This window comes from Phyllostomus hastatus, unplaced genomic scaffold, assembly GCF_019186645.2.
Source record: "Phyllostomus hastatus isolate PE091 unplaced genomic scaffold, TTU_PhHast_1.1 phas_scaffold_93, whole genome shotgun sequence".
Taxonomy (NCBI): domain Eukaryota; kingdom Metazoa; phylum Chordata; class Mammalia; order Chiroptera; family Phyllostomidae; genus Phyllostomus; species Phyllostomus hastatus.
This window is the reverse complement of record NW_025334042.1, coordinates 35280854-35304997: the sequence shown is the minus strand read 5'-3', so window position 1 is coordinate 35304997 and position 24144 is coordinate 35280854. Positions and strand designations below refer to the sequence as shown.

The 24144-nt window shown below is 40.2% G+C and overlaps 1 protein-coding gene across 1 annotated transcript in view; it reads right to left on the bottom strand.

Moving 5' to 3' along the window:
* ITPR2 (inositol 1,4,5-trisphosphate receptor type 2) overlaps positions 1–24144 on the bottom strand; it is a 436558-nt gene that overhangs the window by 384296 nt on the left and 28118 nt on the right. Inside the window, exon 2 of the mRNA XM_045828972.1 lies at positions 15922–15992. Within this exon, the coding sequence (XP_045684928.1) occupies positions 15922–15992 (71 nt within the window). The remainder of the gene's footprint in view (positions 1–15921; positions 15993–24144) is intronic.

Here is a 24144-nt window from a genome sequence, read left to right as displayed (position 1 = left end):
GATATACCATTGTGTGTATTATTTGTTCATTTACTAGTTGCGATTTTGATCGTTTCCAGTTTTCACTGTAAACATTCATGTACAGACCTCTGTGTGACCTTAAGTTGTCGGTGCTTGTGGTAATTAAATGTAAGATGGGGGGGCACATGGTGTGTGTGTGTTTAACTTTATAAGAAGCTGCCAAACACTTTATGAAAAGGCTGTAGCATTTTGTACACCCATCAGAAAGGTAGGAAAAACCTAGTCTGTCTGCATCCTTGCCAACACTTGGTATTGTTGGTATTTTTTTGAATTTAGCCATTTTTGCAGTGGTACTTTATTGTGACTTTTGAAATTGTTACATTTTCCTTGGGCAACTTAACTGTTGCCATTCCCAGGGATCTGTTCAGGGTACTCTTTTCTTCTTACCCTCACAGCTTTTAATTCTATCCATATGCTAGTAAATTTCAAATCTGCTTTTCCATCTAGACTTTTCTCTGGAGCTTCTAGATTAACATACCCAGCAATCTCATAGATCTTCTCCACCTCTGGTTTTGGCAGAATGGATGCCAGAACCAAATTCATTACTGTGGCAAACTGCAAAATGGCCACAAAAGATTCCAACCCCTGTATGCATGTCCTTCTGCAGGTGACCTACAGCTTCCCAGCGTCAGAAGGCTGAGTCCACTTCTCACTCTTTGAATCTGAACTTAGCCATAGAACATTGGTGTGATGCAAGCAGGGGTCTGAATGGTGCTTGAGCACTGGAGTTTGCCCTCTCTTGCTGTTCTCACAACACTAAAATCCTATGTGAAGACTCTCAACTAGGCTCCCAGACAATGAGACACCTGGCCCAGCCACCCCCATCAACAACCTATACATGGGCAAATATGTGACTGAAGCCATTCTAGACCATCCAGCTGTCAAAGGACAACACATACATGAGCGAATTCAGTAAAAGTCAGCCAAGCCAGCTCAGCACAAAAGAGTCAGCCAGTGAACCTATAGATTCATGAGCTAAATCATTGGAGCCTGAGAAAGCTGCTCACTTTGGGGATGTTTTGTTACAGAGTAATAGAGAACTGATACAATTACCACCCCTATTGATTAGATTCTGTTATATTCCATAGCTTAGTAAATGCTACTAATGTGAAACCTGGGAGAATCCTAGGACACCTTCTCTCCTTCACCCCAACTTCCTACTCCACTGCCACATACAATTAGTCATCACGTCCTAAGCACATCCCCTTCTCTCTATCTATGGCTACTATCTTAATCCATTATCAAATGCTCTGAACTATTTTAACAGTCTCTTGGTTGATATCCCATCCTACATTTTCAACCTTTCCAGGTAAGAGAACAGTCTTTCAAATTCTCCTTTCTGCTGATGTTACAGCCATGCTTAAAACCCTTCAATATATCTCCACTATCTTTAACATAAAAATCAAAAGCCTCAGTACTGCATACAAGGCCGTTAGGCCCTGGACTATACCCCAAGCTCATCTCTGCCACTGTTACACATTCTCCTAAGCTTCAAACCTTCTTGGGGTTTTTTAAATTTTTATTTATTGAGTTGAGAAAGAGAAAGGAAGGAAAGGGAAAGAGAGAAATATTGACTTGTTGTTCCACACTTATTTGTGCATTCATTGGTTACTTCTTGTATGTACCCCAAACAGAGATCGAACCCACAACCTTGGTGTATTGGGGCGATGCTCTAATCAACTGAGCTACCTAGCCAGGGCCACTTTAAACATTCTTATAAACCATAGCCATAAATGGGTCATGCTACTCCACACCTCTGTGACTCAGCCAGAAATGCCTCTTCCACCTCGACCCCTCCTTCCCACCTGGATAACAGCTGCCCATTTTCCATAGCTCCACCTCACCTCCATTCTTCCACTGAATCCCCAAGCCAATTACAGTCCTCTTCTCTGTATCCCCCTGGGCTTTAAGGCAGGGTAATTAGTGGTTAAGAGTCTGGATTTCGATTAAAGGTTAGCTTCTTTCTAGTTGTATGATTTGGGGCAAGTTACTTAACTTCTTGGTACCTAACATTTTTCATCCACAAAATGAGATATGACAAAAAAAAATTACCCCTTCCCCCCAATACCCACTCTCTTCTTCCTTTAGGTAACAAAGTTACCGAGTTTCAGGCAAGCACGTGACCAGCCCACTAACACATTCTACAGCCTCCCTGCAGCAAGACACAGCCATGGGCATCAGTTTTCTATGGCTGCCATAACAAATGACCACAAACTTGGTGGCTTAAAACAACAGAAATTTATTCTTTCATAGTTCCGGAAGCCAGAGGTCCAAAGTCAAAGTGTCTTGAGGGCCATGTTACCTCTGAAGGTTCTAGGAGAGAATCCTCTCTTGCCTCCTCCAGCTTCTGATGGCGCTAGGTATTCCTTGGCTTACAGGAGCATAATTCCATGTTTGTCTCTGTCTTCACATGGCCTGTCTTAAATGCATGTGTCTTCTCCTCTCCTGTCACTTATAAAGACATTTGTCATTGGATTTGGGGCCTACCTGGTAATCCGAGATAATCTCAGTCAAGAGTCTTAATTTAATTATACTTATAAAGGCTCTTTTTCCTAATAGGGTAACATTCACAGGGCTGGATATTAGGCCATGGACTTATTGGAGGGGATCTACCTAACACACGAGGAAACTGTTAAGACATGAATAGGACTTGAATATATACAATTCCAGATGTCCTTGTGAAAGGATATTCCTGTTCTTGATTCCTCTTACCCACTTTCTACCAAGGGAAAAATGGAGACTTATCAGAGCAACTCTGAAAGCCACGTGTGAGGATGGCAGAGTTGTAAGACAGTTCTGGATCACTCACCTAGGATCTGTTGCGAAAGAAATAAAATGGTATCTTATATAACCCATTGGTTTTGTTGCTCTTTAGTTCTGATATAGCACCTTATCTAACACAGCAGGTAATAATATCTTACTAGTACATACTACTTAAAGTTGCACAAGGATTAAATGGACTATTAAAATGGAAAGCCTTTACATGGACAACAGTGTAGTGATTACTGGGGGGAAGGGGTATAAGGGGACTAAATGGTAATGAAAAAAATAAATAAAATTAATAAAAACAAAAAAATTTAAATTAAACAAAATATAAAGCCTTTGAACCTTACCTGACACACAGTAAGGACTAAATAAATGTGTGTGATTAGCAGCAGTGATCGTAGAGTAGTTCTGGTCATACTTAGTTAACATTGATTTACTTTATTTCCTGAAGAACAAATTTAGATTGAGGTAATGGTTTTATTTATACTCAGATAAATAAAGATCTTTCGTCTCAGTATTATACTCAAAAGAATAGCAAACATTCCATTACTGTTTAAAGAGGAAATGCAACTTAGCTTTGCAAACCAATTACTACCCTAAGAAGTACTTTAACGACAAGGTACATACTAGGCCTGAGAAGCCTAGATGTCCCCTCCCCGTGGGTACGAATCTTTGGAGTTACAGGTTAAGTGCTATCTTAAGAAGATTTCTTCATCTCTCCAAACAGGAAATTAAAATCTCCATCCTCCCACTATACTTCGACCACACCTTTTCATTTAGCCCTTATCTGCTTCCTCACTTGGAATTCTTTATATACTCACCTTATCTTTCTCATTGGATTAGAAATCCCTGGAGAGCAGTGTTCATTTTTGACTCATCTGAACCATAGCAACTGGTTCACACACCACTTTGCACATGGTAGATATTCAATAAGTCTCCACTAAATGCATCTAAGATCTTAGAGTGTTAAAAAGTAACACTAGCTTCACACAAACCTGCCTCACCCTGCAAGCGGCCTCACCCTACAACCTCAAGCATGTTACTCTACTTCTCAAAAGTACAGTTTGCACATTTGTAAAATGAGGTTATTAAGAATTAAGTAAGGTAATGGATAAAGCCATCATAAGTTCTCGAAGTTAAAAATTTCAATATTAAGGACTTTCTATTCTTGGAAAGAGTCCTGTTGGCTATTAAGTTGAAACACTCATAGACAAAAAGTACTTCTTCCGTACTTAAAAGGGATTTGGACACACAACTAACTTCATAGACAACACTGGAAGGAAAACTTTACACACGAGCCAGCAGCCCGGGAAAATCAGCCCCAGATACATGATTAGTAAGAAAAGGAGTCAGAGAGTTGTTCTCACTCCACTACATCACAAGTATCACAAGTGTTCATTTTCTTCCCATTACTTCTTACTCCTGAGGGAGGGAATTAGACTTCATAATTTAAAGCCACAAATCAAAGTTCATACACTGTATATGTTTTAGATACACAATTAATTGTGTGAGTGCTGCCTTAACAGCAATTCATCACACACTTGCAGTGTGAAGTCCTATTTTTCCACTCAGAACCACAGCAACTTTCCTTGACTAGAGACTAAAGTATTTAAAGATGCAAGTACTTTTATAATCCTGACTAGCTTCAACAGGAAAAGCAAAGAGGCATTATAATCTGTTTTTATTTCATTCCTTCTCTGAAAGCTCACTAAGAAGGGTAAACTTATTACCTAATTTGCATTGCCACTTAAGAGTTTAATAGGGGATTAGCTATAGAAGATTCTTAACAGAATCACCACAAATACACAGGATCAACACTATAGTAACATTCAACTAAAGAATTTTAAAGATGTTTTAGCATAAATCATTTAATTGTTAGCTTGCAAATCCATTGCAATTTTCTTTTTTAAAAAAGATTTTATTTATTTATCTTAGAGAGGGGAGGGGAGGTAGAAAGAGAGAGAAAGAAACATTGATGTGTGGGTGCCTCTTGCACACCCCCTACTAGGGACCTGGCTCACCACAACCCAGGCATGTGCCCTAGACTGGGAATCGAACTGGCAATCCTTTGATTCGCAGGCTGGCACTTGATCCACTGAGCCACACCAGCTATGGCCCATTGCAATTTTCTAAACTTCTTTTTTTATTGTAGTTTTCCACTACCATTTATACCCCTTGTACCCTTTCCACCCAGCAATCACCACACTGTAGTCCATGTCCATGAGTCTTTTTTCCTTATTTTTCAATCCCTCCATCTCTTTGAGTAGCAGCAAACTACAAAATGCTATAACCTAAAAAAAATTTTCACTTAACACATGTAGAAGATTTTTGTCTTCTGCTATTCACACTACATGTTCATATGTTAAAATGCATATTTAATACTAATGAAGTTAAATTTAGATTATAATAAAATAGGGCTTCTGATCAAGATGGTGACATAGGTAAATGGGATACTTGCATCTTCCCATGACCACACTAAAAGTACAGCTGAACTATAGAGCAACCATTATTCAAAACCACCTGGAATCTAGCTGAACAGAAGTCCTTCATGTAAAGATATAAAAAAGAAGCCACTCTGATACAGGAAAGAGGAACAGAGATGAGGAATGGGCTGGTCCAATGCCTAAGTGTGGCAATTAAAAATCAAGAGGGTTATCTCTGCTGCAGAGATCCCCCATGAGGAGCAAGGGGCCTCAACCCCATACCAGGCACCCCAGCCCAGGGTTCCAGTGTCCAGAAGCTAAGTACCCATAACTTCTGGCTGTGGAAACCACAAGGATTGTGGCTAAATAAGGAAGACTGCTGGAGTCCCAGGCTTTCCTCTTAAAGGCTCAAGCATGATCTTACTCAGACTCTCTCACCCAGAGCCTGAGCACTGGGGGAGAAACTCAAAAGGTGCCAGAGACAGAGAGGAGGACCTGAATTGTCTGACCTCAGGGCAAGGGCTGGAGGAGCAGCTTTCTCCCAGACAGAAGTGCTGACAGAGCCATTGTTTCTTTGTTGAACACTCCCTCCACAAAGCCAGTCTCCATCAACTTGGCTAAGGCTGTTAGCCCCACTCTGGTGATTCCTCAAGACACACCCCAAACGCTACTTGTGGGTCCACCCCAGCTGTTTCCAGTGGCTTACCATACAAATGGCATGTCTTAGCTCATGCTGCAGACTTTCCTAAAATCTCTCAAGCAGACATCATCTGGCCTCAATGTGCTCTGTACCTCTTGCTAAGTGGTTCCAAGGCCTGGTACTAGTGGTGGCTGGTCTTGGTTCACAGTGTGGCCTCTCTCAGGCACTTCCAAGGCCAGCTCAAGCAGCAGCCATCTTCAAATTGCTTTGTAGCTCATGTCAGGTGGTCCCAGGCAGGGAACAGGCAGCTGACTTTGGCCTGCACCTCCTGGGAGGCCCCAGAAACAGTGCACCTGAGGGACAGCTTCAGACCATGCCAGAGCAATACCCAACCACCATCAAGGAGTGAACTCAGTGGGAACCAGAGCCTGACTGAAGCGATTCTTGCTTTGTGGGGTCAGTTCCTGCATAACAGCTCCTCCACAGTCATTACAGCCAGTCCTCACAGCCAACTTGCCTGGGGGCATATCCCTCCCATTGAGATGCCAATAGCAATCAAGGCTCTACTACAACAGGAGTGTGTACATGGTGCACAGACAGGGCAAACGTGGAGTGCCCCATTTGGGTGACTAGGGAGGATGCACCACTGGGCCTTAAAAAACACCTACTATATAAGACAAAGACAGAGAGATGAAGCAGCTCTACATAACACATAGAAACAAACATAGGGAGGGAGCCAAAATGAGAAGACAAAGAAGCATGTCTCAAATGGAATAACAAAATAAAACTCCAGAAAAAGGACTAGCAAAATAGAGACAAGCAATCTACCAGATGCAGAGCTCAAAACACTGGTTTAAAGGGTGTTCAGTGAACTTAGGAGAAGAGTAGATGAACTTAATGAGAACTTTAACAAAGAGATAGGAAACATAAAACCAACTAAAAAACATTATAAAAAAAACAGAAATGATTAATAGAATGAGTGAAGAAGAATGCATTACAGGAAATCAACAGTAGAATAGATATAGAGGATCAAATCAGCAATTTGGAAGATAAGGAAGTAAAAAACATCAATCTGAACAGCAAAAAAAGAATTTGAAAAGTTTAAGGAGCTTCTGGGACAACTTTATTTTTTTTTAATTTTTAAGATTTTATTTATTTATTTTTAGAGGGAAGGGAGGGAGATAGAGATAGAGAGAGAAACATCAATGTGTGGTTGCTGGGGGTCATGGCCTGCAACCCAGGCATGTACCCTGGCTGGGAATCGAACCTGGGACACTTTGGTTCCCAGCCCGTGCTCAATCCACTGAGCTACGCCAGCCAGGGCTGGGACAACTTTAAAAGTACTAACAGTCACATCATAGGGATACTGGATGGAGAAGAGAAAGACCAAGAAATTTAAAAACCCATTTAAAAAAAATGACAGAAAAAAATTCTTTACCTGGTGAAGGAAATAGATGTACAAGTCCAGGAAGCACAGAGAGTCCCAAACAAGATCAATCCAAAGAGGCATACACCAAGACACACCATAATTAAAATGCCAAAGGTTAAAGACGAAGAAAGAATCTTAGAAGCAGAAAGAGAAAAGCAGTTAGTTACCTACAAGGGAGCTGCCGTAAGACTGTCAGCTGGTTTCCCAAACAGCAGCCTAACCAGAGAACAAGGCAGTATGATGAAGACCAGAGAAAAATTACTTCACAATTGTAGTGGCAACAGGTAAAAGAATTTTTAAAAATTAAGGCTGGAGAAGAAAAGATTTGTGGGGATATGATCATTCTAAACAAATACTTAAAGGGCATTTTGTGGGGAAAGGATTAGATTTAATCTATGTGGCTGAACAGGACCAACAGGTAAAATCTGAAGAGGGTATAATTCAATGGATGGTGTGCTGGAGTAATTAAAAACAAACAGCTCTGGAGTCAAACTTTCTTTGAGTCCCAACTCTTTCAGCAATGACTTCAGTGACCTTAAGATTGTTGTTTAACTTCTTTACACTTAACTCTCTCAACTGCAAAATTAAGATAGCAACAATGTCCACTTCCAGGGTTACTGTGATTACTAAATAACAATGCATAGGAAGCCCCAAGCACAGTGTAGCATGTATGAATGCACAATAAATGCTAGTTATTTCAAATCAGAAACAGTTTGGATCTTCGTCAAAAAAAATCACACTAATAGCAAATCTGAAGGAATTCAATAAAGCTATTGTTACAGTGGTAGAGGAAGTATTTGTAATTGGCTCAGACTGGAAAATCACTGCGTGACACAAGACTGACATGTTCAACTACATAAAAAAGTTCAACTACATACCTCGCAAAATGACTTTTTCACTTACACACTTGAGTGTGGAAACTCCATGAGAAGAAGCAAAAGGTAAAAGTCTTAGCCTTCCAAACAACTTCCCTGAAATATCTGAAGAGAAGGAGCTGGGTTGAAAAAAGAAAGATCTCGTCCATCTCCCTCCAAGTCCCCTGTCTTCACTACCTGCCTGAGTGTTCCACTGCACAGCTAAGAAATCCTTACTTCAGTATCAGTTCCTGCTGCATTCTGACTTATTGGTTCCAAATGACTTTTTGCTCACCAGAAGTGGTCACTTGGTAGGCCTGGTAGATTGTAAAATAGTCGTGTGTCATGTGTCAATGACAACAGAATCTCAGAGTTGGAAACTCGGAAACCAAATGGCCCAACCCCTGGGGAGTATCTAATTAACCAAGAGAAGGGGTTTCCTTTCCTTCCCTCAGTCCCCCTGGAGAGTGGTTCACTTTGTCCTCCATTACTTCTGTTCATCGCCCCACTGGTAATAAAAGGACACACAAAGCTTGCTTGCTTGACTTATATGAGCTACTCCTTCTAAAAGAAAATGAACGTGTATCGACAAGCACACACGTTTGGAAAAATCCACACAACAGCGGGGTTCTCTAGAGAATGGGGGGTGGGGGTAGGGAAGAAGCGCGTAAAGGAACAAGAAAAAAAGGAAATTCAAAATAACATAGAATCAACAAAAATAGCTACCATCATTTAGTGTGAGGGGGAGCGTTACACTGTCTATCAAAAAATACGAACAGTGATAAATCCTGTTGACATTATGTACCCCTGACATGACACAAGAAGGACCCTGAACTTCAGCAGGAGTCTTAAAACCTATCCCCTGCCTCATCATGAGGAAACATTAGGCAGACACAAACCAAGACACATTCTACAAAATACCTCACCAGCAGTGTATCAAGGTCCTGAAAAACTAAAAATGACCTGGAAAGTGTCACAGGCCAGATTAGACTAAGAAGCCATGATGACGGATGGCCACACGGGGTCCAGATGGGACCCAGAATGGGAAAAGAAGAATAGTGGAAAACAGATGAAATCTGAAGCAAGTCTGGAATTCGGCCAAGAACAATGTACAAAAATGGTAGCTTCTCACACACCACGACATGTGAGATGCTCACACTGGAGAGACTGGGTAGAAGGGAACTCTCCCTCATAGTGCATCCTATACATCTCCTCTGTGTGTCTGAGTCTATTCCAAAGTTTAAAGTTCATCTCTTAAAAATAGAGAATATTTCATCATGAAAGGAATCTTATACTCACTTAAGAGAAAGCCACTGTGCTTCTGTTAATAGTATTCTGATTGTGTGGTTTCTACTGAAAAGTAGCTGTCTGCCAAGTTTTAATAACCCTTGGAAAGCTGTTTATTTGTTAAAACTTAGTTTCCTCTGTTCATATGTGAGGCAATGTGACAGTCAAGAAAAAACATTTCATTGTATAATTGTGTGTATTGAGGAAAAGCATTTTAGCCTTTTTGGAACTTTAGTTCCTCATTCAAAAAACTGGGGCAGTCATACTCTACTTTTAATCGCCTAGAAGCTCTAAAATTGCATGATTCACTTGAAAACTCAGAGTATGAAAAGCAAAAATCTTTTCAAATAAATTTGAGAATACCATTTGTCTGGCTGAGGCCAGAATAACTGAGGTGCGGTGAATTGCATGCTATTGTTTCTTCACGTTATCTAAAGAGTAATATTGAGGGAGGGTACTCTGGAAACTTGGCAGAGCAGTCTGGAAATGCAGGGGTGGTGATTCTGGGAGACACGTCTGTGGAAAAGCTATGGTTTTTAAAGTCAAAAGGGGCAGGGGAAATACACTTGGGCAGAGAATGGTGTGATTCAAGAGCTGTGAACCAAGTGAAAAGACTAGGTATTGGGAACTCCAAGGTCAGTTCATGGCTATTGAGTAGCCCTGAAGACTAGGGCGGATACAAGCCTGTCTCCAGAAATTCTCCTCTGGGGCCCCATCAGGATGTGTTCCAAAGTCACAGGGGAAGAGTCGGAGCTATAAAAGGACACCCTGAATCTCTGACAGGAAAAATACCTTCCTTCTCCCAGGCTGAGTGGAGGAAGAGAAATAGTTTAGTCTTAAGCTAGAGATAGGAAATTAGAGCAAGCTAGCACAGACAATGTTAGATTCCAGGAGGAGCCAGCCCTCCAGGAGCTGGATGGAGCACCATGAGGGATCCTTGCTTTGACCCAGTGCCCGCTGAATAGTAAGACGCCAAATATCTGTATGTCTCTATATAACTACCTGCTGGGTAAAGCTGTTACCTACGGGTTCCCTCAGACACACTAAAATAATCTTTGCACTTTCAAATAATTTACTTCACTGGGAAAGAGAAAAAGAAAAAAGTGGCCACGAGACCTGAAAATTTATCTTTGATAGATAACTCACCCCTGACTGACAGAGAAATAAGCGTACCTACGCTCCTGGTAGTGGAGTGTGTGGCACCCCTGGGAACCAATGTAACAGTACAATCCCAGGCAGAGTTTGGGTCTCTCATTCAAAAGCATCCAATGGCTATCTTTTTGCTGGAGGAGGGGAGAAATGTTTATTATGGGCAAAGCTCTATGCCTGGAAAACACAGGTAGAAAAGAATAGAATCTTGCCCTTGAAGAGCTTATCATGTAAGAGGAGAGTTGCATATGTTTAAAGGAACCACACAGTGCCTACCTACTCTAACTGTCATTTGTATAATGACAAAACACTTTCATATTTATTCCCTGGAAAGATTTCAAGCCTCACAGAGCCTTGTGTGGTTGGCATTGCTCTTGTTATTACCCACCCCTACTGGCACCAGCCAATGACAGATGTCTTCTGAGGCTCAAAGCAGTTAGGTGACCTAGTTAAAATGACACAGCCAGCGAGAAGTACAGTGAAAACCTGAACCCCATGCTTTTATCCTTTTACAATTACAAATACAGATTTTGTTGCCCAAGTTTGCTTTTAAAACTTTTTCTCTTCGGGGAGCTACGGCACACAGAAGAGCCTCTGTGGCTGCGGCTTTGTGCACCGTTACCACTCTGCACTCCACGTGCCTCCTGCACCTGAGGCGTAGGGTTTCTCTTCAGTTTCAGAGAGTCTGCACCCACGTCCCTTCACACACTGCTTCATTCCCACTTGTTCTAGCGTCTCTTTCTAGAACTTGATTAGATACTGCCAAACCTTCTCAGTCTGTCCTTCAAACTCATTCATGTTTTTTCACTTCTTTTCTTAAGTATATTTTATTGATTATGCTATTACAGTTGTCTCCATTTTTCCCCCTTTGACCCTTCCTTCCAGCACCCTCCACTCCCTCAGGCAATCCCCACACCATTGTTCATGTCCATGGGTCACGCGTGTAAGTTCTTTGGCTACTCCATTTCCTATGCTGTACTCTACATCCCCATGGCTGTTCTGTAACTACCTGGTTATACTTCTTATTCCCCTCACCTCTTCACCCATTCCCCCACATCCCCTCCCATCTGGCTACCATCAAAATGCTCTCTGTGTCCGTGATCCTGTCTCTGCTTTTCTTGCTCGCTTGTTTGTTTTTTAGATTCAGTTATTGGTAAATACGTACTTATTGCCATTTTGTTGTTCATAGTTTTGATCTTTTTCTTAAATAAGTCCCTTTAACATTTCACATAATAATGGTTTGGTGATAATGAACTTCTTTATCTTTTTCTTGTCTGGGAAGCTCTTTATCTGCCCTTCTATTCTAAATGATGGCTTTGCTGGATAGAGCAATCTGGGCTGTAGGTCCCTGCTTTTCATTACTTTGACTATTTCTTATCAATCCCTTCTAGCCTGCCAAGTTTCTTTTGAGAAATCAGCCAACAGTCTTTGGGAACTCCCCTGTAGGTAACTAACTTCTTTTCTCTTGCTGCTCTTTATCTTTAAACTTTGGTATTTTAATTACGATGTGTATTGGAGTGGGCCTCTTTGTATTCATTTTGCTTGGGACTCTCTGCAATTTCTGGACTTGCATGTCTATTTTCTTCACCAAATTAGGGAAGTTTTCTATCACTATTCTTTCAAATAGATTTCCAGTTTCTTCCTCTTCTTCTTCTGGCACCCCTATGATGTGAATGTTGGAACCCTTGAAGTTGCCTCAGAGGCTGTATATACTACCTTAGTTTTTTTGTATTCTTTTTTCTTCTTGTTGTTCTGAGTGGTTGTCTTTTTGGTTCCTGACATTCCAATCATTGAACTCATTCTCAGCTTCATCCACTCTACTGTTGTTTCCCTGTAAATTGTTCTTTATTTCAATTAGTGAATCCTTCATTTTGACTGGCTCTTTTTTATGCTGCTGAGGTCTTCACTAAGTTCCTTGAGCATCCTTATAACCACTGTTTCGAACTCTGCTCTAACAGATTGCTTATCTCCATTTTGTTTATTTCTCTATCTGGAGCTTTGATCTGTTCTTTCTTCTGGGCCATGTTTCCCTGTCTCCTCATTTTGGTAGCCTCCTTGTATTTGTTTCTATATATTGGGTAGAGCTGCTATGATTCCCTATTTTGGTAGTGTGGCCTAATGTAGTAGCACAGCCTCTCCTATTACCCAGCCTGGATACTCAAGGTGTGCCCTTTGTGTGGGCTAAGGACACCCTCCTCTTGTAATTGAGTCGATTGCTGTTAGCAGGTTGATGGGAATGATTTACCCAAGCCAGTAAGCTGCAAGAATTGGCTGTGACCACTGACCACCGCCCTCTGCCCTCCGTGGAGGATCAGCTGTGCAGGGGCAGGGTGGTGGTGCTCCGACATGGTCTGCAGCTGTCCACTGGATGCACATGCTCTGGGGTTTCCTGGGTAGTACAGTGCAAGGTCAGCCCCCACCTGTGTTCTGCCCAGGGCCATGCTGCATAAGCTATAAAGCAATCTGCAGATAGCTGATACTTGTGCCAGACTTGGAGGTTCCCAGGCAAAGCCAAGCTGTTTACCTAGGCTGGCTGCTGCTTGTACCAGGACTGAGGCCACTTAACAAGAGGTGTAGGTACTGGGTGCTGAGGGCTCAGTGAGGCTGACTGTTGCTTGTTAGAGAGGATTCAGGAAGTCATGAAACATGAGCCAAGACCAGCTATTCATATGGAAAAGCCACTGTTAACAGCTTGGGTGGGCCATAAGTTGGGTGGCACAGTGCCTCAGGGAATCTCCAGGGTGGGGCAAATAGTGTTAGCCAGGTTGAGGGAGTCTTAGATATGGAACCCACCTGCTGGCTCTGAGACTCTTTCAGGGAAGGGTTCAGAAAAGGGACAATGGCCCCTGCCCACCTTTCTGTCTGGAAGAAAACTGTCCTCCAACTAGTTCCTTAATGCCAGACACTTCATTTCCTCTCTGTATGCAACTGGTGCCCTTCAAGATGCTACCCCAGCCCTGGAGTTCAAAGGGAGTGAGTCTGAATAAGTCTGTGTGTGGGTTCTTTAAGAAGAACTGCTTTGGACTCCAGAAGTCTCCCCAGTGACTCAGTCCCCACTGGTTTTTGCAGCCAAAAGTTATGGGACTTATCTTCCTGGCACTGAAACCCTGAGCTGGGGGGGAGGGGGGGTCTGATGTAGGTCAGGGACTCCTTACTCCCAAGATATCCCTCCCAAATTTTTATCCAGCATGTGTGGATGTGGGAGCAGCCCATTCTGCATCTCTGCCCCTCCTACCAGTCTGGATGGATGTGGTTTCTTTAATTTCGTAGTTGTCTGACTTCCATTCAGCTCAATTTCTGATGGTTCTGAGTGATGGATGTTCTGTAGTTTAGTTGTAATTTTGATGTGGTTGTGGAAAGAGGCAATCCATGTTTACCTACACTTCCATCTTGACCATAAGTGTTGTCTGAGTTACTTCATTGATACTTTTCTTTTTTGTATCTCTGTACTGTATCCTAGGTGAGTTCCTTGGGTCTCTTTGCCAAAGCACTAACTCTCTTCTCATCTTTATAAATATACTAGATCAAACTTTTTAAAACCCATCTGTTCTTTTTCATATTCTCTATTCTTTCACTAGGGTTCTCTACCCTCTTCTATCTTTGAAATCACTGATTGTATAGTCTCTGGCAGGGTGTTCTGGAATACCAAGTTTTGTGACAACTGCTGATTCTCCCTCATAGTAGTTTTATTGTAAGTTTATCCTTGCAATGGCAGAACTAGCTCAAATTGGTCCTATCATGCTCAGTGAGATACTAAGTTGTCTTTCAGAGACAACAGACCAAAACTGTATGTCATGTGGCCAAAGCACGTGCAAAGGAGAAACCTTTGACCTCCAGATGCACCAGGAACCAAAGTCCCACTAACATCATGATACTACCATCACCCCACTAAACCCAAGAGTCAGGACATAGCCAGAACTTGAACAGCAGAACCCTTCCAGAAGCCAAAGGTCCATTGTCCAGGAAGATTCAGTGTCGATGCCCCTTTACTATAAATAGCCACATTCCAAGGTCCTCCAATTAAAATGTGCCCCACCAGCACTTTGCATACCTGTTCCCCTAGCCCCTTAAAAACCATTAACCTAGTCTGTTAAGGTGGATTTGAGGCACAATTAGATCTTGTATCTTCTCAGCACCTTCTCAATCAAAATATCTTTTCTTATTTGAAACTTTGACATTGTGAGTTTTGGCCTTTCAAAGTGTCAGACACACATATTTGGGTTTTGACAACAATCTCAGTGGGACCTCTTTATGGTGAGAAAAACCTCATTTGTCCAGGTTAGAAGAGTGTCCCTAATGAGCATCTGTGGGTGCTTCTAGTGGGCAGTGTGTCTCCCACAGCCTGTCTTATGTGAATTTTTCCACCTGAGGAGAAATTTAGATCTCTTATTCGAAATGACCAAGGTAATTCAAAGTACATTTACTATGCTTGTCACTCTCTCCCTGAGATTCTGAGTTTAAGGAGAATAAAATATGATATTCTTATCATGAGAATTGTGTGGAAAGTGCCTATCACAGAGTGAAATATGTGAAATATTTTCCAAATGCTCAACATCTTCCTTCCCCAGGGTAGTAAGTCGCAAATCACAACATGGCTCTGGGCCCTCTCTCCAGATCTGTACCACTTATTAAAGCCACTTTTCACCCTGCGAGAAGGATGCTTAGACAGTGTGTTTGAAAGGAATATTGTTTTAAAATTATTTTTATTCTTATAAGTACATACACACTGGGGATTGATTTGAGCAAGCTTTTAATTACTGGTTTTAGTTGTGTATGATTCTTTGCAGATTCTATTAATTTTTCTTTTATAACAGTTGAATAAGACTCAGTCTTCTACAATGACCAATTTCTCAGTGATATTATCAAGCTACTTATAAAACTCTACTTAGAAAAGGGTTCTAAGACAACTGTTAGCTATTACACACCAACCAAAGTGGCATTTTAAAAGCTAAGCAAACACATCACTGTCACCTTCCTGGAGATTTTATGAAGACAAATTAAAGAGCTGCTAAGGGCACACTAACACTTACAGTATAACTGTCACAGAAATATATATGTATCTTATTTATTGGTTTGAAAAGTGGCCTCTTGCAGTTAATTTCTAAGATTGCCTTTGAAGGGATAGGCTACTGTCTAGCAAAAAAAAAAATCACATGGAAACTATTCTTTCATTATAAATCCTTCAATGTATAAAAGAAGAAAAACAATGGAGAAATTATTGAAAACATTTTCAGTGAACACATTTATATTAGAAAGTTCCATGTTAAATAAAGTTTTAACATTACTTATTTTAAGATAGAAAAATAGCCTCATCCCCTTAGGTCACGTCATAAATATATATTTATGTCTTACCTCGGAACTTCTTGGGAGGGTTGGCAAGGTCCCCCGCCTCCGGGTGCACCACACACCTGTCATCCACCAACCTGGAAGGGAAAGCATGATGACATTGTCAACCTCATCAGAGCCAAAAAGCGCAGATGGCACGTGGGCATCGTATATTTACTACTCTTCACTAAAAAACTTTATAATCATCATGGATTTACAAAAAGGTTTGGTCATAAAGGGACTAATTAAAGCAGCATTTATGACACTCAAAATTGAAGTAACAATTCAACATTGTTAAGCGGTAGGAACCTGGGTAGATAAATCATGACATAAACGCACCATGGAACACTGGAGAGTTATGTAAAATTCTACCTGGAAAATGTACCAGCCTGCCAAACATTTATAATATGTTGTGAAAAGAAGTGGTAATAAATCAATAAGATCTCATATATGCTTGCAAACATACACACACGCATGAGCACATGCGCACACACACACACACCTCTTACATACACATACTAGAAGAAGGGAACATTTAACCTTGGTCAGATTACCTGTAGTTTTTAACCTTGGTCAGATTACCTGTAGTTTTTATTTTCCCTTTTTGCCTGAGTGTGTGTTTTGTTTTTCTCACAAGCAATGTGTAAGCTTACGAGGACAGGTTTACAGAGTGACCGCAGAGTGAGTGGGTGGTTATAAGCACTCACCCCACATTCAAACCCTGGCTCAGCAACGTCCCAGCCAGGTGCCTCTGCTCCTCCCTCTCAGGCCTGCAAAGTAAGGATAGAGTACCTACCTCACAGCACTGTCAGGAGGATTAAATGACTTACTATCCACAAAGTACTAAGTACAGTTTCTGGCATATTGTAAGCCCTTAAATAAGTGTTTAATAGATAAATAAAATCAAAGATTTTGCCTGCCTTATTCCTCATCATACTGTCTGCTTCTAGAAGAGTGCCTGACACATAGTAGGTACTCAATAAATAATAATCAGCCTTGGCTGGCATGGCTTATTGCATTGAGCGCCACCCTGCAAACCAGAGGGTCACCAGTTTGATTCCCTGTCAGGGCACATGCCTGGGTTTGGGGCCAGGTTCCTAGCCGTGTGCATGCGAGAAGCAACCAACCAATGTTTCTCTACCTCTCTCGCTCCCTTCCCCACTCTGTAAAGAACAATAAAAAATAAAATATTTTTTTAAAATAAATATATAAATAAATATTAATCAAATTAATAAATTGCCTTTGTGGTTACAAAAAACATATTTTATCCCTATTAAAATAATTATGAGAAGCCAATTTCTAGGACAATTCTGAGAGAACAGCTGAATTTCTGCCCTGAGAACCAAGAAATATGACTCTCCTGTCCAAAGAGGAATATGTAACTACCAAAGACTTACTAACATTCATTTTTTGCAGTGACTGAGTGGTGGGAATAACTGGGTTTTTTCCCACAGGATATTGTAAAAATGCTTGTGAATTAGTTCTAAGTTTGTGAATTCATTTGAAGGAAAATGACCAAGTTGCAACTTTCTTTTAAAAACAACAAAAAATATTAACCAGACTCCCTAGTACACGTCAGCTCCAACACAGAGTAAAACCCAATTTGTGATTAAACATTCACTTGAGCTAGGCTGATCATCCAAATTGAAAGTGTGGTTCCTGGTGTATCTGGTTACCAGAAGCAGACACTTCCTAAGTCACCAGATTTATCTATAGGACCCATTTTCCACAAAACAAAATGTTAATTTAGTGAAGCAATAAGGTTCTTTCTTTGCTTTTTTTAATATACATCATTCACACTAGTTTACAAAAATGTGGTTTTACAAGAGCTGCCAAGCATTCAAGAAATTCCTTTTAAGAGTTTTTAAAACTGTTTTCTTAGAAACAGGAAGTCACATTGGGTCAGGAAGCAAACCCAACCCCCTGCAATACCCAACTTCAGTCCATCACATTGAATGAAAAAGGCGCATGAGAATGTCACAACACAACACTGCATTTTTTTTAAAACATGCTGTGAGGGAAAGGTCCACTTTTCTAATGAGTTACGACATGTTAAGAATTCTAAACATAATAAAAAAACATAGTCTTACTTTCTAGAGCATATTAAAATTATATAAAAAGTAGCAATGACATTCTACCCATTCTTGGTGTCTACCCACTCCCAGGGAACTACAGGTTCGCACTAGAATGCAGCTGAGAGTCCCCACCCGCATGGGCTGGCCATCGGAGGACTGGGAAAAACTAAAGCTGTAAATCAGATCACAGTGCATTTATATAAACACGTATACCTACCCTCAATTACCTAGTAGCTCAGGTAAACACATAATCAATGATGACTTCAGTTTTCAGAATTTGCCCTATTCCTTATACCCAAATGTCTGTAAAAATCACAAAGACCATCATTTCATTGTGCAAACTTAAAGAACTGGAACTGGGAATAGAAGAAAGGGAAAGATAGAAAGAAGCAAGTGTGAATCTGTTATAAAGACATATACCAGTGATTTTCAACTGGTCTGTCACAAAAATTTTTTAAACCTACAATACCTGACTATTTAGTCAGGAGGCAATCCCTTAGATTGTCAAATTAAAAAATGACAAAAGCCAACACAATAGCCATCTAGTGGAATGAATCAAACTGATACCTATTTTTTTTTGGTCAAGCCAGCAAAAAATATATTTTTGGTGAATTTTGGTGTGCCACAGAATTTTAGTGATTAGTTTATGTGTGCCATGAGATGAAAAGGGTTGAAAATCACTGACATATACGATCATTTAAGCTAAAAGTTAAACAGGATTTTAATGGTAATCATCGGCACAACTTCTACAATATTCCCAACACCCTCTTCTTGAATACCTACCTCCAGGGCCAGAGTATTCCTCATTTACCAACTTTCTGACAGTACTGATATTAGAAATGTGTCTCATATGGAGGTGAAATAGCACCCCGTGTTTCCCACCACAAAACTTAACACATTTTTTATAATGACTTGCTTAACTGTCTGGATCTCCCAATAAACTAATTCCATAGCCCTGGCTGGCATAGCTCAGTAGATTGAGCGCGGGCTGTGAACCAAAGTGTCGCAGGTTCGATTCCCAGTCAGCGTACGTGTCTGGGTTGCAGACCATGACCCCCAGCAACCACACATTGATGTTTCTCTCTCTCTCTATCTCCCTCCCTTCCCTCTCTAAAAATAAATAAATAAAATATTTTTTTAAAAAAACTAATTCCATTAAGTCAAGAACTGAATCCATCTTGTTTACCATTATATCCTTGGCATCTTCTAGAATTAGTGACAGGGATACTAAATAAATATTTGTTATATGCATATATCGGTCAGTGAAGAAGTGAGACTTCCTTCTCAAACAACTTTCCTTTTTGCTTCCATTTCTTCCTTCTGTAACTAGACAGACCATATATTCTTTTTTTCTGAAATAAACAAGGCTATTTCTCTCCAGTTCTTCCTCACTGGGATATTTACCAAGGAGCTCCACATCTTTCCATATACCCAAGTGTCAAAATCCACTCTAAATGGGATCCTAGAAACTATCCACGGGAATCCAGATGTGCCCCAAACAAGTGGGACAGATGACTCTTCCCCCTTCTTTGTGAGGCTAACTTTACAGTGAGGCATCCTAAGATCCTGGTAGCTCCCTTGGCAGTCAAGGCTACCTCTGACGTTCATTGGTCTCTATAGCTAAACAACTCCAGGATCTTTTCATGTGTACTGCTGATAAGAAAGGTGCCCACATCTGCCATTGGGACAGTTCTCTTCTATAATCCGAGGACAAGAATTTACAACTGAATAGGGACAAATATAAAGATCAACCTATAGTCTCTGAGTAGAAAGCACCGGAAATCATCTACTGCATCTCTAGATAATTCATTTTGAGACCCTGCCATGACCGCTGCCCATTTTCATCACTCATAACGTGTTTCCCAAAGCGGCTAATCGGCTGAATCCTATGGGGAGTTAAAATAATGAATAACGATCATAATAAGAGTAACAACAAAAACAGAGGGCTTCTTTGGTATAGACCTACAAAATCAAAGTTTTGGGGAATCAGGAATAAGAATCTGTATTTTTGTAAAAGCGCTCTAACCTTCCTTTTTTTATTAAAAAAAATTTAAAAGATTTATTTATTTATTTTTAGAGAGGGAAGAGAGGGAGAAAGAGAGAGAGAAACATCAATGTGTGGAAAGAGAGAAAGAGAGAAACATGCCATGGCCTGCAACCCAGGCATGTGCCCTGGCTGGGAATCGAACCTGCAATGCCTCGGTTCGCAAACCAAGCTCAATCCATTGAGCTACGCCAACCAGGCTCTAACCTTCCTTAAATGGACCAGGAATGCCTGTTTTGTACTCCCGTGGTACCTACACACCTCGATCAATAGAGCTCGCACTCCATACTAATTCCTTGTTACACATGTCTCTAACACTGTAAATTATAAGTTCCAAGAGAGCTCATTTTTGTTTTCTTCACCATAACATGCCCAACTTCAAATATTAGGCCTCAAACATGGGGGGTATTCAATAATTTTACTGGAGTGAGTGACTGATTGACTCTTTGAATCATGGAATAAATCAATAGTGTCACTTTTGGCAGATCCTATAAACAGTAAAAATACCTGGAACCAAGAAATGATTGCATAATAGTAGATGGAAGAAAGGGCTGGAAATTTTCCCCATGCAGATGCATCTCAGAAAATTATCAAAAATATCAAAGGCCAAGATGGCCTGCCCTAAATAACAATTTCTCATACAGCATCTTTCAACTCAACATAATAGTGCCCTTTTAATGGGCTGCATTTATTATTGTCAGGTCTGAATCAGCAAGTGAAGCAATTACAGCACTCGCCTAAAATTCTCAATCTGTCAACGGAAACTCAGCTATCGTAAAACCGGTTATCCTTCATATCTCTCTTCTCTTTACAAGGTCATAACTGTAAATTGTTTGTTCATTTTAATTTATAAGAAAAAAATCATTCAACTATTAGACCTTCCAAGGTATCTATGAGCAGATTTCAGTAGATACTTTGATTTTATACATACGCATGAATCAAAAACATGTGGCTTTTACTATATCCCCTGCCCCAGCCCCCTGCACCTCTTGTCACTACAACACTGCTGTCTTTGCCTATGAGGTCTTCTGTTTGTAAATTTTGAAGTAAACAGAGTACCATTGACTTTTTAAAAATATATGAGTGTAATGTTAACTGGGTATATAGATATGGCCCCCAGAGAAACGCTTGCAAATGTGAATCTGGAGACACGTGCGAGAGTGCTTCAGGCAACACTGCTCCAGATGGCAAAATGGGAAAACACGAACGTCCATCAGAAGGAGCACAAATAAATTACGAATAAATGAATAATTTCATACACTGTATAACTATTTCAAAAGTAAATAAATTTGGCTCCTTCCCCAAACTGTTCCCTACCACAAATTCCCTACCACGCTGAAACATCAACTCCCTCCTGCCCCTCCATTTAGAAGTAGTACTAAAATAGAAGACAAAACACTTCAGTTCTGACCCTTCATCAGCCATTCCATCATCAGCTGTGTTTATGCGAGTCACTTAGCCTTCCTGTGCCTCATTTTTAAGTGGGTCAGTTGTGATCTCCCAGTTCGTTCTATTTCTGTGATTATTCATTTCTCTGATACTGTTTTGTAATTAGAGTTGGCTTGTGGTATCCTTCAATAGCAGATTGTATTATTTATAATATTTTATGCACTGTAGTTAGAAAGTGTAACTGTTTATATCAATTTTTTTAAAGTGTACACATTATTTCAGCATTCCAAGCAAAGTTCTAGTATGTGAGTTTGTTCCACTCACTCACCATTTAAGATCTTAAGATCTTGCTATGTAGTAATACAGAATTTTTTTTTACTTACCAATACTCAAGTTGCCCAAATTAGGAGCCAACCTCAAGGCCTGTAGATTATTGTTTGTATGCAAATTAATTTGTCTCATAAGTCACAGTAGCTTAACAAGAAATACTAGGTTCTACAAATATCCGATTTTATTTCACATATCTGATGGGCCCTGTGGAGACAATCTCGCACAAAGCCAGAAATCTAGCAAAGCAGGAGGTAACTTCACTGCAAAATTTCTGCCAAAAAGTGTCCCAACATGTAAGTGCAACACAGATGCAACATACCAAATCCTCACTGCTGGACTCATCTTACCTGTCTATGACGAGCAGAAGAGTTAAATTTGCTTTTGTTTGCTACTTGACATTGAGGGTTATAAAAGTTAAACCAATACAATTTAGCATTCTCTTCTCTTTTCAGATGTCTTATTTTAATAATACTTTTTCACTAACACAAGTATTTCAAGCTTAAGTATGAAACAGGTATGTAACTCCTTATGTGAGTTTCTCAATCATGCACATGTTGGTTGTTGCTAATATTTCTAAATGGGTGCCTTCCCAAGTTGAGATTGTGCTTCTCCTTGGGTATTTAAAATGTTTCCAGTTATGTTTCCATGAAAGACAAAATCACTTTAAACCACTTTTAAATTACACAATAAACACTAAATTTTGAAGTGCTACTACATGGAAGGAAACCTTGAAAATACTAGATAATCCTTATATTTAAATTTTTGATCCACTAAGACCAAATGAATTAAAGACCTTTAAAAAAATAGGTATCATGTGGACTACAATAGGAATGCTGTCATTCACATGGTACCTTTTTCGAAATCATTGCAAGAAGCCATCATTTTGTGAAACAATTCTGTTCAGAGTATGAATATTGAGGCAACTGGTAGGAAAAGAAACTAATTGAGTTACACATTGCCATTCAAAGAGGAACGTGGATATCAGACCATGATTTCAGAAAGGATTTGAGTATTTGAAAGCTTAAAGCCCTAACCCAACCAAAGAAAGAAATCATGACTTTCTCTCCTCGAACCCAGTGCTTCTTTTTCTTCTAATCCTCCATACCCTGCCTCCCAGATATCTTTGAACCTATTACTATTGCAAGTCAATCTGGGTAGTGTTTTCTCCTAGCCTGTCCATTGCTGTCCCCCTGAAAGTCAAAGTATGGGCAAGGTGTACTTCTCAGGATAACGAATGGGTCTCTCTAGGAGTTGAAATCAATTGTTTAGTGATGGCTGAGTTGACTTAACTACTATCAGTTTTCAAGCATCTGCAAAGAGCTAGAAAAATCATAGGCTCTGGAAATACTGACTCAGTAGGCCAAGCTCAGATCCTGAGTTTTCACCACCTGGCTGGCACAAATCTGAAGGTGCTCTCACAGAAAGGTCATCAAGTGAGAAATTCACCTAGCGACACTCTCTTCCAAGTATAGACCCCTCCCCTACCCCATATTTCTGCCTGGTTTTGGTCACTCTTCCACACCTTCACAAAGTTGTTTTTTATATTTTGTCCAGCGTTTACAGTTGTTATACTGAAAATTAAATTCAAGAAATATGGTCTCAAATATTTTTAAAATTACTGATAAGGCAACAGGCTGCTATGCATGTATCAGCAAAAACAACTTCAAGCAGGTATTTTAATTGACAACTACATCTATTATAAATGTTTACAAGCATGAAAGATAACTTTTTTTTAAAACAGCAAAAAATAAGAACCCATCAAAAATGGATTTGATAAGGATGGATTTGATAAGGAATCCTAGAAATGAAAAATAATTGCTGAAATAAGTAGGCAGGTTTAAGAGAGTAAATTAGGCACAGCTAATTAATACCCTGGAAGATGGATCTTAAGAAATTACTCAAAGTGAAACAGAAGGACAGAGAAAATATGAAAGAGGGGTTAAGAAATAAATATAAAGGTAGGATGAGGTTACCATGCTTATACATTAGCATCCTGGAAGGAGAGAATAAACAGAATGGAAGAGAGACAATTATTTAAGCAGAAACTTCTTTGTTATGATAGCCATAAACAATAAGTGATTTCTTATTTTCCTTTGTGGATGATTTTTCTCCTTTACGCTTCATTCCTGGCGAAGGGGACTACTGACATTTCCTGTGGCTTGTGTTGATATAAACACAGGTAATGAGTTCCTTATGGAGAGATTCCTGCCACCTGCCGTGCTGCATCACAGGATTAGTCATCTGGAGAAGGCATATCAAAGACCAGGTTCAGGTCTCAGGGTTATCTTGGGGTTATCAGAAGGCTCCACTTGCAAGCCTTGGTACAAGGCTTTGACATCTAGATCCCTTGTCTTCTTCATTTCCCAGAAGTACCAGAGTTCTATAAATCCTTTGATGCTCTGTCTCTGGAAT